General features: G+C 33.1%; 1 protein-coding gene across 1 annotated transcript; it reads left to right on the top strand.

Annotated features, from left to right (window-relative positions):
• Nucleotides 1-6,165: 6,165 nt before the first annotated feature.
• Nucleotides 6,166-17,884, top strand: LOC125681878 (complement C1q-like protein 3). The gene is made up of 3 exons (XM_048922135.2): nt 6,166-6,242; nt 9,599-9,755; nt 17,418-17,884. Exons 1-3 carry the CDS (start codon nt 6,240-6,242, stop codon nt 17,816-17,818), a joined length of 561 nt encoding a protein of 186 aa, XP_048778092.2. The 5' UTR covers nt 6,166-6,239; the 3' UTR covers nt 17,819-17,884.
• The last annotated feature ends 1,272 nt before the right edge of the window (nt 17,885-19,156 follow it).

The following is a 19,156-nucleotide window of genomic DNA, read 5'->3' as shown; positions in this document are numbered from 1 at the left end:
TAAAAATTCTTTGAAAATTGAAAATCAGAAAGTGTACAATCTCAGAGTGGAAATCGGATTTACAAGAATAGCAAGCGCACTAATTTTATATGATAGAGATAATAAGGCTAAAGTTGAAACAAAAAGAAGGGTGAACTTTGCGAACAACAAGCGTATTCATGATTGGGCACTGGTCACGAATCGGGAGTCTAAAATCCGCATTGATGGTACCCGTAGTTACAATATATACAGTACCGTACTAAAACACTGTCCACAATATTTAGAATTAAAGACAAATATATAGATCATACTTCAAAGGATATTTAATCAAAATTATCATCAGAGTTTGTTTCACAGGCAGCATCATGTATATCAGACATTAAACGGTTTTTAACACATATATAATTACACTGATGCCTGGAGCACCTAAGGTACCAAATGACACTGCACTGTATGTAAAACGTATACGGTACCAATTTTGATGCACCAGATGCGCATTTCGACAAATAATGTCTCTTCAGTGATGCTCAACCGAAATGTATATAACATTTACAACCTACTGGTACTAATATACCAAATATAATAAAGGCATCAGTTCTCGCCTCTTTTGGTACAACTCTGGGGCCGATATTACAGTTACATGCGATTAAATTTCCCAACAAATACATATTGGACAGAAACAGACACTTGATTTGTTTTTGTACTGAACTGTACTTCACTGTGCCTTTTAGACTGTCTACACTGATTGCATATTAGGCTTTTGTCATGATCTCTTCAAGTAACTTCTTTAAGCATTGTTGAAATTGATCTCTTTGACTTTCCTTCAAGTTGTCGTCTACATAAACAACATCCATACTTCACAGTAGGCCCCATACTTGTTTACATTTATTCACTAGCCGCATGTTGGAAACAATTACTTGTGATCGTCATTAAGACTGCATGCTATGAGTAAAACTTAGCATAAAATGTCAGAGACAAATAATTATGGGAAGTCTAGTAACTCATAAGAAAAAAAATAAGTAGGAAATATTGGTATTCGAACCAAAGATATACAATCTGGGACTGTCCAAAAATTCACTGAGGCTGTCTTTATACATCTTCAGCTATCCCATGAATAATTTCCAAATTTCAAGCTATATAAAGGTACCCGACATGGACATGGAAATTTTCTTGATAATACGACAAAAGTTATACACAAGAAGTAAGTTTTTTTTCATAGAGTGAGTAAGTCTCCATACTTTTATTTTCAAAACATTTTACACCTGAACATGTACTGACATATTTTACTGAATTTACAATAGAGACTTGGCCCACTCTATATGAAAATCTGCTTGGAAATGTCGAATTTACTGTTATTTTGTGCGTTTTTCGCGTATATTGGTTTTAAATAGGATTTTTTCAATATTCCTTTGAAAAGGGCATATCAAAAAAGCATTTTTGGGAACTATGGATTGTTTTAACTAGAATGCAAATTTTTTTTTCTGGAGTTGCAATTTTAACTTTGATATGTCCTTCTGTGGGTTTTCGGCTCGACAGAGTCATCCATCTTCTTTCCACAATCAGAATTATATATGGGAGGAGGAAGGGAGGTGCTTTCACCGGATTTCATTATTTGGAATTCGATCCCGATCTAAGCTTAATCCGATCTTAATACAACAAATAAGGATAATAGCAAAATATAAATTATTATGCAATTACAATGTAAAAAGCTTGCATATCAACCATTTTAAGAGACATAACATTTTATTTATGACCTGAACTAACCCTAACCATATTTCAACCGATTACATGATATTCTTAGTGAGTTGGAAAAAGAAAAATGCTTTAATGACTTGGACAAACATATATCCATATTAGAAATATCAAATGATATTTCAAAAATAAAAGTAGGGAAAGTTCCAGGCTTAGACAAAATTTCAAACTACATGATTAGATATGGTCAGACCCTTCTGTTGCCGTGCTTGTACAACATCTGTGACAGTTGTCTATAACTTATGGCCATTATCCTAAACCACGGTCTTCAGGCTACATTACTCCTATCCACACAAGTAATGACATTAACGATCCTAACAATTATAGAGGAATAACGGTTACAAATGCGGCTGGGAAATTATTTGATAAAATACCGATTGTTAGACCGTTCTTGGCACACTGATTTTGAATGCGGATAACTCCGTTTACCTGGTTAAGATATAGGGCTCACGGCGGATGTGACCAGTCGCCAGGTGATGTTTACTCCTCCTAGACACCTGATACCACCTCTGGTGTCCAGGGGTCCGTGTTTGGCCAACTCTCTATTTTGTATTGCATGTGGGAGTTTTGGGACAGATCGCTGTTCGTTATCGTCACTTTTCATACTTGATATTTGCTTACACAAATTTCTTACTAAACATCATATAATGAATGTCAGATAGCTTTTACCCAAAAAGTACGAACGTCTGACAATATGTTTATTCTCAAGACTATTATAGATAAATATTGAAAGACCAAAGATGGGAATGTGTATGCCTGCTTTGTTGACTTTCTTAAAGCATTTGATACCGTTATTCATTCAGGAATCAAAATCAAACTCTTAAAATTGGGAACAAATTTTTATCAGGTCATTAATAGCATGTTTTCTTCTAGAAAGTCCTGGTGCCGTTGAAGTTATGGTATCACAGTTTTTCCCAATAAATGTAGGTGTCAAACGGGGGACAATTTAAGTCCAAATTTATTTAAAGTATTCATTAATGACCTTCCAGATTATCTCAATTCATCTTCAGATCTTGTTGTCTTAAAATCTCGTACATTCAATTGCGTAATGTACACTGGTGACATAATTTTACTTTCCTCCTCAGTTAATAGTTTACAATAAAAACTAAACATTTAATTTTACAGCGGCATTGTAATGACTGGTGTCTGAATATCACTTTATCAAAAACCAAGATCCTCATATTTAATAAGGCAGGCAGACTCTTAAAAACTAAATCCTGTGTATCCAACTACAAATACCTTAGAGTTTCATTTTGTTCCTCTGGTTCATTTTCCCTTGCTCAAAAACAACTATATTAAAAAAGCCCTGAAATACAACCTATCATTGGATCAAATGCTGTCTCACGTGTTTTATATCGATTGTTAGACTGTTCTAGGCACACTGATTTTGACTACGGATAACCCCGTTTACCTGATCAAGATGTAGGGGTCACTCATGGTGGATGTGACCGGTCGACAGGGGATGTTTACTCCTCCTAAGCACCAGATCCCACCTTTGGTGTGTCCAGGGGTCCATTTTTGCCCAACTATCTATTTTGTATTGCTTATAGGAGTTATGAGATTGATCACTATTCGTTATCTTTACCTTTCATTCAACCTAAAAAAAATCTTCATTTCACTAATAGGGTCTCCGTGGCCGAGTGTTTAGAGCATCACGCTCAAAATCACACGGCCTCTCACCTCTGTCGGCGCGGGTTCGAATCTAGCTCGCGCCGGTAAGTGAGAAAGTTTCCCAGTTTTCGGTGGTCTCTTCCCAGGTACATTGTATCTGGGTTCTCTCTTCCACCAATACAAACTGGGTGCCACCAAATAACTGAAAAAATTGTTGAGTGTGGCGGAAAACATCAATAAATCAAATCAATCATTTCACTAAACTTTGATATTAAAACCATTATTGATATATTTTACTATACCATCAAACCAATATTATTATATTCTTCAGAAATCTGGGGTTATTTCAATCCACTTTCTAAAATAATATACTAATTCTAATAGACAAAATGTATTCAAACCTACTTCATGATAAATTATATCTTAAAGTTTGCTAATTACTACCTGGTGTACATAAATCTGCAGCTAATTGTGCTGTACTGTCTGAATTGGGAAGGTTCCCCCTTCACTTTGACATATTAAAAAGTTTGCAAAGTTACTGATACAGACTTGAAATTATTGGTCATTTCCTATATTGTTTGATGTATACTGAGAATCAAAATCACTTTATCATGGTTTTTATCACCAATAGTAATGGAGTAAAAGATCTGAACTGCCCTTTATAGGGACATACAAGTTTTAAAAGGCTCTTACAAATTGTTCATTCAAATATTACATCAAAAAATGACATTCAAACCTCAAAGGAAATTCAGATAAAAAATTATCTTTCTTTTCCACTTTTAAACAAAACTTTGATTTTGAGAATTATCTAAGATAAGTTTAAAATTTTAAGCAAAGTAGATGTTCAACACGTTTCCGTATATTAGCTCATAGACTTAACATTGAAAGAGGGCGTTACCCAAAAATTTTCTCGACATGAGAGATATTGTCTTAGATGCAACAACAATTCACTGGATGATGAGAATCTTTTTTTTTATTATTAACAGAAGAAAGAATATGCGCATCTATCTGGTGCATCAAAATTGGTACCGTATAAGTTTTACATTATCTTATATCAGATGAAAGACAAATCATGTAAGAATTTTGTAAAGATGGACAAGTGATCAAAAGCTTATCTGGCTAATGACCAATGAAAATGAAAATATCCTCATCCAAATCAGTTTTCAACAGTGGACTATAATACTACAAGTATTACATTTTATTGCATTGTACACATTTTCTTTTTTTATCTTTTCTTCTTCATGTTTTATATTTGTAACCTGTTTTGGTTGTTGGGAGTACAAGACCAACAGTTTGTTACAATAATTTATTACTATACTGTTAACAGGCACCGTCCCTTGGTGCCCCTTGGTTTTTTCTTTCAGGAATATACCCATAGATTATATATTTTTAAAAAAATGTAAATGATTTAATGATTTTTGGGGGGGGGGGGTTCAACACGCACCTGCTAAAATCGAAGTTTACACGTACTTCTACAGAACTCATGTGCATGTTATCTGTAATAAAAACTTGTATTGTGACCATTACATGTCCACACTTGGAAGCTGATTGGACCCTATCAGTGTATGTCCACACGACTTTCAAGCTGATTGGACCCTATCAGTATATGCAATTCAAAATATGCTTTGATATCTTCGACATTAGTGTCCACCCAATATGCACCCCGTTGATCCTTTTTTCCGAACTCCTTACAGTATATCTGTTAGGTCTCCGATACCATTAAATAAAAATAATCTAGCACATAATCGGCCGGCGACAAGTAGTGACATGAATCAGTTTCCTCTGAAAACGGGGTGCAGGTCGCCGTACCAAAAATCAGGATCTTCTGGATTACTGACCTGACTGGAGGAAGTTTCCAGAGACGACTGCGAATTGATATTATCTTCATCCGTATCAGAGGAAAATGAATCATAGTCTCCGTTTATATCTATGTCTGAACCTGAGGAACTGCTAAAATCGACGCACGATGGATCGCTGTCGTCGTCGCTGTCACGAGAAGCCATATTTACATTTCGCGCTGTTTACCTTGTTGCTATATAACTACACCTGTGACGTAACAAGTTAATTTTAGAATACTGACAGTGAGAATGAGCTTCCTCGTGTGGAATTTGATTACTTTACAATATCTAACTATTTTTTTTATCGTTTTGTCAGAGATTTTATAAAATGTCACTTTGATAACGCTGGGGTTGTTTTTAACGTCACGCCGTCAAGTTTGATCTCTAGTTTCCCCTCTGATCGACCATTTTCTATAAGCAAACAACGTTCACTGTGAAAAATAAAGTAAACGTTATCACATTTTTGAATGTAGTTAATTTATCTGTTTATTTTGCTTCAAAATCAAAATTTTACTGCGTATAAATCATCGATCATTTACTAAATTCTCTAATTTTTTATTTATATTTTGTACGAACATACGGAATTCAATGTCAATTTTGGATACTTTAACAGCAATGTACTCACATTTTTGACAAACGAATATTTTCAGTGTTTCTTCTATTTTCAAAAGTTAGGGGAATTTTTTTTTATCATAATCCATGTAGTTAGAGTATAACAACAATTTTATCTCCACGGCCGAAAAAAATATTAAAAGACGTATTTGGGCGTTAAATCCAAATTTGCAGAGGGTAGGTCTCCCTAAAAGAGAGGCTTCACTCTATAACACCGGCTTTATATACTATTAGTATAAAGTCAATACTATCTAGTGACTAGTTCACTTGGTCATTCAATATGATATAATGAGTATTTTGCATGACAACACGAACAAATAGCACGCACGAGTATGTAGATGTATATACATATAAATGAATATGTAAAGAAGCTTCTATGATTTTTCAATCATTGTGCTTAGGAGCATCAGAAGACAACACTAAGTCGAGACGAAAAAGATCATCGGAATGGTAAGATCATTTAACCATTCCCTTACATTGTGTTCATGACGATTGTATGCTTCTCTAATAATCCATGTGATACTTCATCTGTTGAATTACTACTAACATCATATATTATCCTAATAATAACACTAATAAAGTTTGGACTCATACATATTTCCAAATCCCAAACTGATTTCAAATTTCAAAATATAAGAATAACTCATTGAGAAAATTTGACATGTTGAAAAACATTAAAATAAGAAGTGAATACAACTTATAATGCATTTTATACCTATATATCATGTATGATACATAAGAAAGTAGCGGATTTAAAGATGTGGTTTTTCTGCTATTGTCCTCATGAAATAATCCGATCATAATGTGATCACCAAGTTTACACAGTTTATCAATTTATTAGTCTAGTTTCAAATATATGTATGATTATAATATGACAAAATTGGCAGTGTACTGTACAATAAAAATGAGTTAAGTTACATGTACAAAAATGAGATTCACATATCACTTGAATAATCATGAAAAATAATTGCACATATAATTACACAAAGTCTGAATATACAACTGACTGACCTTGATCAATCTTTACTTATGAACTAAAGATTATCACCACTCTATGTACCAATGTAATTAACATTTATAACACATGTATGTCACATTATTGCAAATAGTATAAACTTGCCCCAAATAGGGCCAAATATGCAAGTCTAGTACTCAACAGATACAGGGCCACACACTTGTATATAACCTAGCAAGAAATAAATTACCAGTGTAACCACAAACTGAGCATCAAGCACACCTTTACACGTAAGTTTAAACATATTTCAATATATCATAACTGATCAATTACACATCTTAGTAAATGACAAACATGACTCCACAGGGAATGTTCTCTTTTTTCTAACCTAAGCATTGAAAATAAATTATTTCATCAAAAGTAAAATTACAACCTTAAATCACCATATAGTATTTTCACTTGTAGTAATTTAATGTACATGAAAATATAAACTTGCAATGCTGGAAACAACTTACAGTGCTATCAGCACTCGTCACAATTCGTCAAATTTCGTGCAAATCTCTTTCAATTATATCACGTGACGACCGGAAATGAACTTGGAATTTATCAAAAAATACTAAAATACATTAAACATCAAAATACTTTCATTTCTCACAATTACTTGAAAAATGAAATATTTATAAAATATAGAGTATAGAATTATTTACCTTTACACAAGTTGGACAAGGTTGTTTATCACTAAAAATAGATGTGGAAAATACCCTCGATAACAAAATGTAGCAGGACAAAGAGAGATAATTCTATTGTAAAAATCACCACATCACAATAACATGCTTCCATTTTATATCTAGATAAGTACTTATACATGGCATCCTTCATTAAAAACTAAGGTGTTTTGAAGTTTCCTTTATGTGACAGTTTTTGCAATTAGTGCGTGTTTCTGTTTTCCATTTATTGATATAAGCATTATCAAGCAGGTTATTATTTAAAAGCTTGTAGTTAAATTCAGATCGCTGCTTATCAGGGATATCCAATAATTAACAGTGATATATATATCTCTCCATGTTACATATTCAATGCTAAACTCGTCATTTAAACGCTTTGATAATATGGTTTACAAACTTTCCTATATACAAGATTTTTATAAAAGAAACTGCATCTTTGGTCTCCAACATTCATAATTCCTGTGTAGAAAAGAAAAGTTTTTTTTCTCTGTGTGTATGTCTATAAACTTGCAAGTAGAAAAATGAAATTGCTCTACATAAACTCAAAAGCTGTTTGAAATTGCCTCTCTCATTAAATAAATCTTTCACATACAAAACTCAACATGAAATCCGGTTTTTAAAAAAATGTATATTACCTTATCAAGAACATTACAATTGTTCCGTATCGGTTGTTGCAAAATTCCATCCGATGAAACTTTGTCGCAGGTACGTAATTTGCATTTATTAAAGGAACATAACATTGGCCGATAAGATAGTGGTACTTTTTCTATTTTGTATCCTTTTTTATCTGAGAAACATCACCTTGCATGATATATAATGTACATCTATATTCAGTCGTTTACAATTGCTTTCAAAAATATGATACAAAACGAAGGATTTAGCTTTTCACAATCTAGGAACCCGATAAACTTTTAGTGCTTTTAATTTACATTCAATATCAACAATTAATAATCCGCCTTTTAAAATATTACCAATCAAAGCATTGTACTTAATTCTCTCAGTCTTATCCCGAATAAAGTTGTAATTTCTTAATGTAGGCATTATTGTGTAAACTTATATTAAAGCAACATACACAATGTATCAATATTATAAAATATCATAGAAGCCATACAGTTTAATTGTTATAATGATTTGAGAGCTGGCACATATTCTTGAAATGAGGTTTAATTACGCGTTATATCAACATGTAACAATATGCCATCACCATTCTCCAAATAGGCATCCAAGGTTAAAATGACATGTTATAAATTACAAAGATTAATGAACTCTGCAAGTAACAATTCTCACAGCAGGTGATCAATTGTTTTTTCTTTGTTTTTAAATAAATCACACAAATTTGAGTTTAATTCGCCCATTTCAAAAATAAAACTATTTATAGTCATCTAGAATATAATGATTAATTCTGAATTGAAACCATTCTAATTTACTCTTTTGTGTGGTTGAAAAAGGGAGGTCTTATTTTACTTTGCACTGTTTTTGTGTGATGTTGAAATATCTTTTCTATTTGTTTTCACCAACTGGCTTCACAATTTTTTATTTAAAATTTTAAACATGGGTTTAGATCCCTTATTGAGAATACCAAAAAATTGATATTCAATGGAACATACATGGTTTAAGAATAATTCCCTCTCTATAGAAAATTAAACTTCTTGATATGTGTCAGTATGGCTTGCCTAATTCCTGTGTAATTAAAAATTATGGCCAATCTCAATGTTGAATTGATTTTGAAGTTTTTCAAGATATAATATATTACTAAATATCTAATAAAACATATGGGAATAAAGCAGTTTTGAATAGGGACGTGACAATGTTTCATTATTTAGATCTGTAATGCAGACAAGTATAAGATGCCTTTAACATCCCCGTCATAGATAACAAAGCCAAGGTTAACAAGTATACTTTTCGATACGTCAGTGAATGAATGTGTCATTGGCTATATAAAATCGAAAACCTTTAACACTTTGAATTACATTCTCAAATGTTTTGAAGTAGACAAAATTGAGGACCAAAAACCAATCTTCATCAAGTGAGATCATGTAAATATGTGTTTTGTTTGTTTTAGAAGTGTACACACAGAAAGAAACTTCAGTGGTGGTAGTTTTACATCTATAAAATGTCTGTTTCAGAAGTTTACATACAGCAGGGGACTGCTGTGGTTGTTGTTTTCCATCTATGCAGCTGTTAATGGCGATTGCGATAAAGGAATTACGTTGATAAAGGATCAACTAAAAACTTTGGAAAAATCTGTTAACATGGTAACCGACGGTTCCTGCTGCAGCCCAAGTATGTTTTATTCACACTATTTCATCGTATTTTGCCTTACAACGGTCCATTCTTTTATATAGCAATTTATGTCTGATGTTAGGATCAACTTTATCAGATTAAATCAAATTTGAAATTATTTAATCTGTTCAACAAATGTATAGGGATAGACAGATTGATGGATTTACTAGAATTCTACTTAACATTACATGTATGCTAAATTTATGGGGGCATTTTTCTTTCACGCCCTATTCGAGAATTTTCACTCATATTGTAACGTCGCCAGCATTAGATGATCATTTACCACGAATTTTGACAAACGACTTTGCTTTAATAAAGTTTATCAAATTCTTTTCAGTTTTTGAGATATTTAGAAAATACTTTTGACCCCTCTCGGCCCTTTCTTTGAAGGACTGGCCCCCAAAACTTTATATTGTCGAATAGGTATCGTCATTATTTACGAATGTTGTTAGCAACGTTTAGCAAAATATTTTTAGTTTTCAAAATATATATGATATTCAGTTCTAGGGGTCATCCCCTTAATTCCTTAAAAGGGATGTAAAACAAAATTTGAAGAAGGCATATTGTGTAGAGTTACATTCTGACCAATTTGTATTATGCTTTACAAAATATTTTTCGTTTAAGAGATAGAACAAATGAAGTTTTCGTACAGTATTCCTCTTAAAATCCCTTATTACATAATCAATGATCATCTATGCAGCTGTTGATGGCAACTGTAATAAAAGAGTTACAAAGATATTGATTAAAGACAAATTCAAAACTTTAGAGGAGTTGGTTAACATGGTGGTAGATGCTAGTTCCTGCTGCAACTCAAGTATGCTTTACTAAGACTTTTCGATTGTAATGTAGCTCACAACAGTCTATGTCTGATATGTATCTATCGACATTACATGTATGATAATGTATTCGATCTTTTAGACAGATTAAATCAACATCTCTTTAATTTTGAAATTATTCAATTTTTCAGTAAATGGATATGGGTGGACACCTTACTAGAATTGTTCCTACAATGAATTCATACAATGTAGTATAAATGTAGTATCATTAGTACTAAATCTAAATGTTGATTTTCTTTCACGTCCCATTTGAGATTTTTTCACTGAAATTGTAACATTGCCGGCGTTAGCTGGTCGATTTCCACAAATTTTGACCTGTGCATGGAGCTCAAAGTCGTAGTGGTGAGGGTTCTTTATTTATCAATACCTGCCATGATGTGGAACTTCCGATTTTTAGAAATATATAAAGACCCATGATTCTTACTTCTACACGTAATACAGGGGAAATACCAATGTAACAGTTACTAACATGCTAAATGTCTTAGATCAGACGCGGCTCCTTACCCACTAGGCTACCGCGACCGGTGTTTTATAGTAATCTTTGCCCTAGTCATTCATCTACCCCTAGGGAATTCTATAGCAGTTTTGCCACGTCGTTATTATTCCAAGAGGAACTCTGATTAGATAGTGGGACCCCCTTCTAATATGGCCTGATTTCAATCAAAGACAACTTATCATATAAAGACCCGTTAAGATACATTCTGTTTTCGACATACTTAAATACATACCGAAACATTGCTGAATTTTGCTATAACTTTTAAGGAATGTTCTAGAGAGGTTTCATCTTTAAGAGGAAGAGTACAATCATCTGCATGTTGTATAATTTTAATATTTTAGTCATTCCTGGTTTTTGAAATCCACTAATATTTGGATTCGATCGAAAGCTACCGCTAATATTTCTATAACAAAAAGAAATAATATTGCAGAGATAGGACATCCTTGTCTTATAACTCTTTGCATATTGCATGTTCTGGACATCCATCCATTATTTTTTATTCTAAATATAGGTTTATTGTATAGTATGTTGACCCATTTGAGAAAGTTTTCGCCAAAGTTATATATTTTTAAGAACTTTCATCACAAAGTTCCATTCAACAGAGTCGAAAGGTTTTTGGAAATCAATAAATAACATTAATGATTCTATATCATTTTCTTCAGAATATTTAAAAATATCAATAATTAACCTTACATTCAAAGCTATATTTCTCCCTTTTATATAAGCTGATTGATTAACATGTATTGTTTTATCCAACACTTTTTGTAGTCTATTAGCTAAAATGAAAGGTATTATTTTATAATCAGTATTTGTAAGACTAATAGGCCTATAATTGTTAAGACTCTGGGGGTTTACTTTTTTAAATATGAGAGTAATTAAAGATAGTCTTTGTGAATATGTCATTGTATTCTTTTGGAAGATCTCTTGAAGAGTGCAATAATAACATTGTTTTATGTTTTCCCAGAAAGTTTGATAGAATTCACAGGGTAATCCATCAGATCCGGGTGATTTATTTTTTTTCATATTGAATACTGTTTCCGTACATTCTGATAGTGAGGGAAGGGTGTCAAATTCATTTTTTTTTCATCATTTAGACTATATTCTAATTGTATATTACTTAAATATTCATTCACTTTATTATCATTTTCATTATTTGATGTATACAAGTTTTCATAAAAATTGTATGTAGAATCTAATATTTCATCTTTATCAAAAACTGTACCTTTTTCATTTTTTATTGATTTTATCACATTTGATATTTGTCGTTTCTTTTCTAAATTTAAAAAAATAAGAAGCATTTCTTTCTCCCTCTTCAATCCATTTTGCCCTTGATCTTACTTGTACTCCATTTGCCTTTTTGTTTATCAATTCTGTCAATTCATTTTCTAATTTTCTTTTCTTGTTCATATCTATTTTTCATATGGCAAGTCTTCTATCTTACTTATTTCTCCTTGAATAGAATTTATTTTGTTTTTGTAAGATTTAGATATATTTTTCGATAAATTTATACATTTTGTTTTTACATTCCTTTTCAAATTTTCCCATGAATCTAGTGCATTTTCTATATCAAAATTATAGTTTTTTAGGAATGTATTCATTTCGTTTGTGAAAGTTTCATTTTCAATTAAAAAGATGTGTTAAATTTTCAGTATTCTGGACCTCTAAGGTTTTCATTTACAATCAAAGAAAAATTAAACACTTATGATCAGACATCCTAGTACCGTTCGAGTGTGAACCAGGAATGTTTTGAGGCCTTATATTTTCACATTGAAAACAAAAGGTATCTGATATTAAAATATAGTCTATTCTACTTGGAATATTTACTCCGTTTCACCATGTATACCATGTTTTGTCGCTTTTCATAGTTTTCCACATGTCGTGTAAATAGAGCTTGTTCAGGAATTGTTTTAGAATTATACCACTTTTATCTGATTCATTTTCGGTTGAGCAATTAAGGTCACCGCATATCAATATATTATCAAAATTTTCTGTATATTTACTAATCCAGTCTTTAGCTTGTTTATAAAAAAAATCACATCTGTAATTGATATCGTTTGGAGCATATAAATTAACTAATGTAATAATTTTTTCATCATATGCTATGTTAACCATGAGTTCCCTGCCTTCATTAGATTGATGTACATTTAGTATTTTGAAATTCAAATCTTTATTAAATAATATTGAAACGCCTCTGCTGAAAATTGAATCGGAAAAGCAATGTATTGATACACCTTTCCACCTTGCATCATAATTTAGTATATATTTTTTCAATATAGTGGGTTTCTTGCATAAATATTATATCAAAACAGCTATCATTAATCCAGGTATAAAATTTTATACGTTTTCCTGCAGTATTTAACCCCCTGCAGTTGATTGAAATAATATCTAACTTGTTCATGCGTATGACTGACTAGAGTTCTTTTTTTTTTTTTTTTTGGTAGACTTAACTGTTTTACACCTAGGCCTATGCCTTCGAGCATCTTTTTAATACACGAATCTTCAACCGATAGAGGTATTCCTTTAATCAAGACTCGAACAACTTTCTCATCGGGAGAGTCTGTACCCGCAGAGAATGTGTTCGTATCGTATACCTGGATTGATCTGCTTTCAAGTGAGAATCCTTCAGTAACTAATTTCGACCTACTCTCCGCAGACTTTATGTAGATCCTCCACAGATCTCTATCTCTTTGTATACATAACACACCCGACACAGTTGCGGTTGCAGCTTCTGCAATGTCAAAGTCGGTGAAATATTTGCCTTTTGTTATTTGGATGTCTCTGTTCGGCATATAAACTGGTTTAAGAGTTTGTGTCCACTCCATGATTCTGTTGTCTTAAACACTTTGAGACTCAGAAATGTCGTTCGAATCACAGGCACCGTGAGTAGATTGTGAACACCTATTCACGCTCAACACAAGTGCAAATTAACAAAAACTGTCCAAAAACAAGAACACCCTGAGAAACTGTGTAACTAGAGTAAAAAATATATACACTATCTGTCCAAACTCAGAACTTTGAGAAATTAGCATTAATTTCTCGAAATAAAGAGTGAAATTGACGGTCAAATTGACGGAGCAAAAAAAGTACGTCCGCACCTTAGCTCATCGCGTGACTTTTTCTCCTATATTGCTACATATATAACTTCCAATATATATGTAGCAATATTCCATAATCTCCTGAATATCCTCATGGATATGTCTCTCAGCTTATTCGATGTATGCGCGATAACATCTGTATATGATTAAAGGCGACGACAACGAACAATCATCAATCTCATAACTCCTACAAGGAATACAAAATAAAGAGTTGTGCAAAGACAGACCGCTGGACATACCACATGTATCAGGTGCCTAGGAGGAGTAAGCATCCCCTGTCGATCGGCAACACCCGCCGTGAGCCCTATGTCTTGATCAGGTAAACAGTTCAGTCTGTAGTCAACAACAGTGTGACAAGAACGGCCTAACATTCGGTATGAAATAACAGCATTTGACCCAATGATAGGTTATATGGGCAAACTATCTCATTATAACGACCATAGAATTTGCAAAATCCTTACTTTAAACAAGACTACTGAAATCCCTATTACACCAAACCTGTCTCGATTTAAAAGCCGGTCATACAAAAACAAGTCCTTATGTATCGAATTAGTTGAGAGATATAAACACCATATGCAGGAGATACTGGAATATTGTTGTGTAATACTATTTGCACTGGGTTGACCTGGAGTGTACCTGTGATTGTTCTAGAGTCTCAAGTTAATTTTAGTAGAAAGATTATGTAATGGTTGCGTCATGGTCTTTCAAGATTGTACTAGAAAATTTATTTCTATTATATATACGCTGATATTCCAGTGATAAAAAGCTCTGGTTAGACGCTTTCGATTCATTTGAATTTTATTATACTGGGAACTACGATTTTGGATTATTATTTTTTATGTGTAAATTTTGTTAGGATTCATTATTCAACTACCGTAACTTAATATTTTGCTATTGTAACAAATTTCTTTTAATTATTTATTGTAAATAAATCTTATTGATTATTTCATTGCCTTTTGTTAGTAAAATTCTGCTGCGCTATATTAAGGGTTTGTTCTGACCCATAACAATATTGCTACATATATATTGGAAGTTGACGATGGAGAAGCTGAAATCATCCCGTTTGTCATACAGTTAAGTTGTTAGTTTGCCGTTAATATCCATTTTCAATAAAATATCTAAATACGAAGCAGATGTAGAGGACTCCGCAGTGTGTTTTATCTCGAGTTCACAGGGATGTATCGAATCGACATATGAATGAAAATGATTATTGGCAATAGATAAAACGTCGTCGATATATCTAACTGTCGATTGAAAGGTCACAGCAAGGGATTTTTCTTTTCATGTAGAAGCTTTTAAATAAGCTCTGCTTCATCAGAGTATAAAAAGAAGTCAGCTAATAAAGGGGCGCAATTCTTGTCCATGGGGGTTCAAACAAATTGATGGAAGACATGATCACCAAAGACTACGAAGATATTGTCAATGAGGAACTTCAACATATTTTTTGTTTCAACTTCAGAGTACTAGTGATTGGAATCGGAGTGGTGTTTATAAAAGTGTTGTTTTTTTTTTTGATAACTGATCACTAGATACGAATGTTTCCTTTTTCCTTTTTGTTAATGAAGCAACTGTCTATGATGTGAAAAAATATATTCTTTAATACATCACAAAGAATGGTCGTGTAAACTGTTGAAAAATCATAGGTTTTGATGTTGTTGATTTGAGAAAAGATTGCGATTTCAAATTTACTAAAAATTAGAATTTTGTTTTAAAATCCACATTGTATTTCCACCACTTCTAGCATATGTTGTGGCACAGTACGTTTAAAGTTAATCCTTCAAAGCTGTTAATATTTTCGTAAATCCAGCAATGTATCTTACTTTGTAAGGGTTTTTGTGAAGTTTAGGAACCCAGTATAGGTACAGTAATTCATATTCATTCATTCCATTGACTGGGATATTAAATGTGTCTAAAACTGTGGCATGATTTTTAAGAATTTTATCTTTTGAAAGGACAGTTGGAGTATAAGTACGATGTGGAATCAAAACCAAGTTCGTTAGAATACAGTTGTAATAATGACCCTTACAAACAAACAAAATGTTGTTACAAGCTTTGTCAGCTGAAACCAAACCATATGCCTCATGTAACCTATCTAATTCTTTTATCCCTTCTGTTTTACTAAACACAGAAGGATATAGGGTACGTACTCTTGTTTTGATGTGTCTAATACGGGATTTTAACTCCTCTTGTACTTTTAATTCACTCTGACAATGTATCAAGTTTGTCTTTTTCATATTTAGCCCATCGTTTGGCATCATCTTTTATAGAATTCAAAACTGAAATGAAGTTCTGTCGCCAATTGAAAGACCGAGATTTCTGAATTTAGAATCTTTTAAAATAAGTTATTTTAGGTCCTAATTTTCAACTATATCAACATCACCAGTAATGACGTGTCTAGCTGGATTGATTGATTAGATATTGTTTAACGTCCCGCTCGAGAATTTTTCTCTCATATGGAAACGTCACCATTGCCGGTGAAGGGCTGCTAACTTTAGGCATATGCTAGTTGAAAGAAGACGAAGAACAATAACATTTAGGTGGATTAATTATAAGATAGTTGATATCTAGACACTGCAAAGTTTGTTTCTAATTTTAAAAAAATTGGATGCAATAGTAGAAGTATATTTGTAGAAAATACAGGATGTAGACTATGCTGAAATACAAGAATGAACGTTTTTATGACAAAGAATGTTTCTGATGTTGACGACATCTATATATTTGTCAGTAAATTGTAAATTTGAGTTTAAGGAACAGGTGGCATGATTCGGAAAGAGATCATTCACAACCCGCGGTGATTTAAAGAGCCTGTGATGGATAACATCCATAATCACATAATTCACCTGATCACCAAAGACCACGACGATATTGTAAATGAGGAACTCTAGCAAAAGGAGGTTCAACTGTCTCGTTTAAAGTCAGCATTTTGCAAAGTCTATGACTGTTATATTTCAATAATCTAATTTGCAAATATAAACAACCATTGGGTAAAATGCTGCCTGTTTCACGTCGATTGTTAGGCCATTCTTTGCATACTGGTTTTGACTGCGGGGTGCTCCGTTTACCCAATTAAGATATAGGGTTCACGGTGGGTGTGATCGGTCAACAGCAGACACTTACTCCTCTTAGGTACTTAATTTTACCTCTAGTGTGTTAAGGGGTCCCGGGTCCTGTTTTCCCTAACCTTGAATTTGTATGAGATTGATCACTGTTGGTTATCTTCATTTGTTTATTGTAGAGCCGAAGCCGCCTTCAGCATTCCATGCTGAAATTCGTTCTAACAGAATGTACAAAGGCGGTTCAGTTTGGGTCTATGACAATGTTGTCACCAACTTAGGAAATGCGTACAATCCGGCGACGGGGAAGTTTACGGCACCAACAAAGGGCGTCTACCTGTTCAACTGGTACACTCTCAGTGATCCTGGTAAAATGTCACATGCCGGATTATACGTAAATGGGAAAATAAAAGGAAGACAGGCCTCGAATAACGGAGGTGGTGGAAGCAAGTGGGTTACGGCTGGTAGCAGCATCGTCCTGGCACTGAACAAGGGAGATTTAGTATATATTATGGATGCTCACGGGTGGACTTCAACCGTGAGAGGATCGTGGACAGCCTTTGGTGGTGTACAACTTAGCTGACATTCATGAAAATCAGTTATTTGAATGATTAAATCTTCAAATCCTTGTATAAAAGTTTATCTGAGTTATTCCCGATTTTACTGTTATGAATTTCCACAAACAAATTATTCTCAATTGAACAGCACAATATAAAACCACAAGGTGGTGGAATGAATAAATTAATATCAAGTACATGTATCTGTTTAAAGAACAATATAGCGTCCATGTAGCCCCCATTTTCACTTAACTTTCAAAATAGACATAAATAGACTTAACACCGTGAAATATAATAAAACTTGTTTGAAGATGATGCATTGATAAATATACAGTCATACAAAATTGTGACTAAAGCCACAAGATTATCACAAATTTAAGCAAGTCCAACATTTGAGAAGAAAATAGCATATATTTTGAAAAAATTTCAAGCATTTTGCTTTGAAAAATATTAAATATATGCTTGTCTATGTTTCATTTTTATGCAAAGTTGAAGATAACGAATAGTGATCAATTTCATAACTCCTATAAGCAATACAAAATAGAGAGTTCGGCAAACACGGACCCCTGGATATTCAAGATCTTGATCAGGTAAACGGAGTTATCCGTAGTTAAAATCAGAGTGCCAAGAACGAACTAACAAGTCAGACTGCATATGACCCAATAATGGGTTCTAACGACCAAATATATTGGTATAGTTGAAAATAAGGACAATAAATCACTTCATTTGAAAGGTCCTAAAATCTGAAAACCTCGGTGTTTCAATAGGAGACAGAAGTTATGGTGTGGAATCCATCCATTCATCATTGTTAGACTGTTCTTGGCACACTGATTTTGACTATGGATAACTCCGTTTACCTGATCAGGATACAGGGCTCACAGCGGGTGTGACCGATCGTCAGGAAATGCTTACTTCTCCTAGACACCTGATCCCACCTCTGGTGTGTCCAGGGGTCCGTGTTTGCCCAACTATCTATTTTGTATTGTTTATAGGAATTGAGATTGATTACTGTTCGTTATCTTCACCTTTCATCAAGGTATTTAAATAGCTTAATAAAACATATATAGTTAATTTAAACTAATATAGGTAAATCAAGAGATTATGCCGGACCTGTTCACTTATGCACTAGGCCTACTATATAGTATTGAACATGTCTCTACTGTGGCAGTGGTTTAAAACGATATCTCATGACTCAAAACATTTAAATTCTGGTCATTTTTCACAACGTTAATTGATATCTTGTGAAGTTACAGCATCAAATGAATTGTTTCATTTTCGGATATATATGGATGCATTTATAGGCCTGTCCGAAAACGTGAGTTATCTCTCTTTGTATTCTAACCTTTAGTGTGAATATGACAACT

This window comes from Ostrea edulis, chromosome 2 (assembly GCF_947568905.1).
Source record: "Ostrea edulis chromosome 2, xbOstEdul1.1, whole genome shotgun sequence".
In the NCBI taxonomy this organism is placed as follows: Eukaryota; Metazoa; Mollusca; class Bivalvia; order Ostreida; family Ostreidae; genus Ostrea; species Ostrea edulis.
The sequence above is the reverse complement of the archived record's forward strand: the minus strand, read 5'-3'. Positions and strand labels throughout refer to the sequence as shown.

Coding starts and splice junctions, on each gene's coding strand:
- LOC125681878 (XM_048922135.2), top strand. Junction 9,756..17,417: donor CGGTTCCTGCTGCAGCCCAA/GTATGTTTTATT, acceptor TGTTTATTGTAG/AGCCGAAGCCGCCTTCAGCA.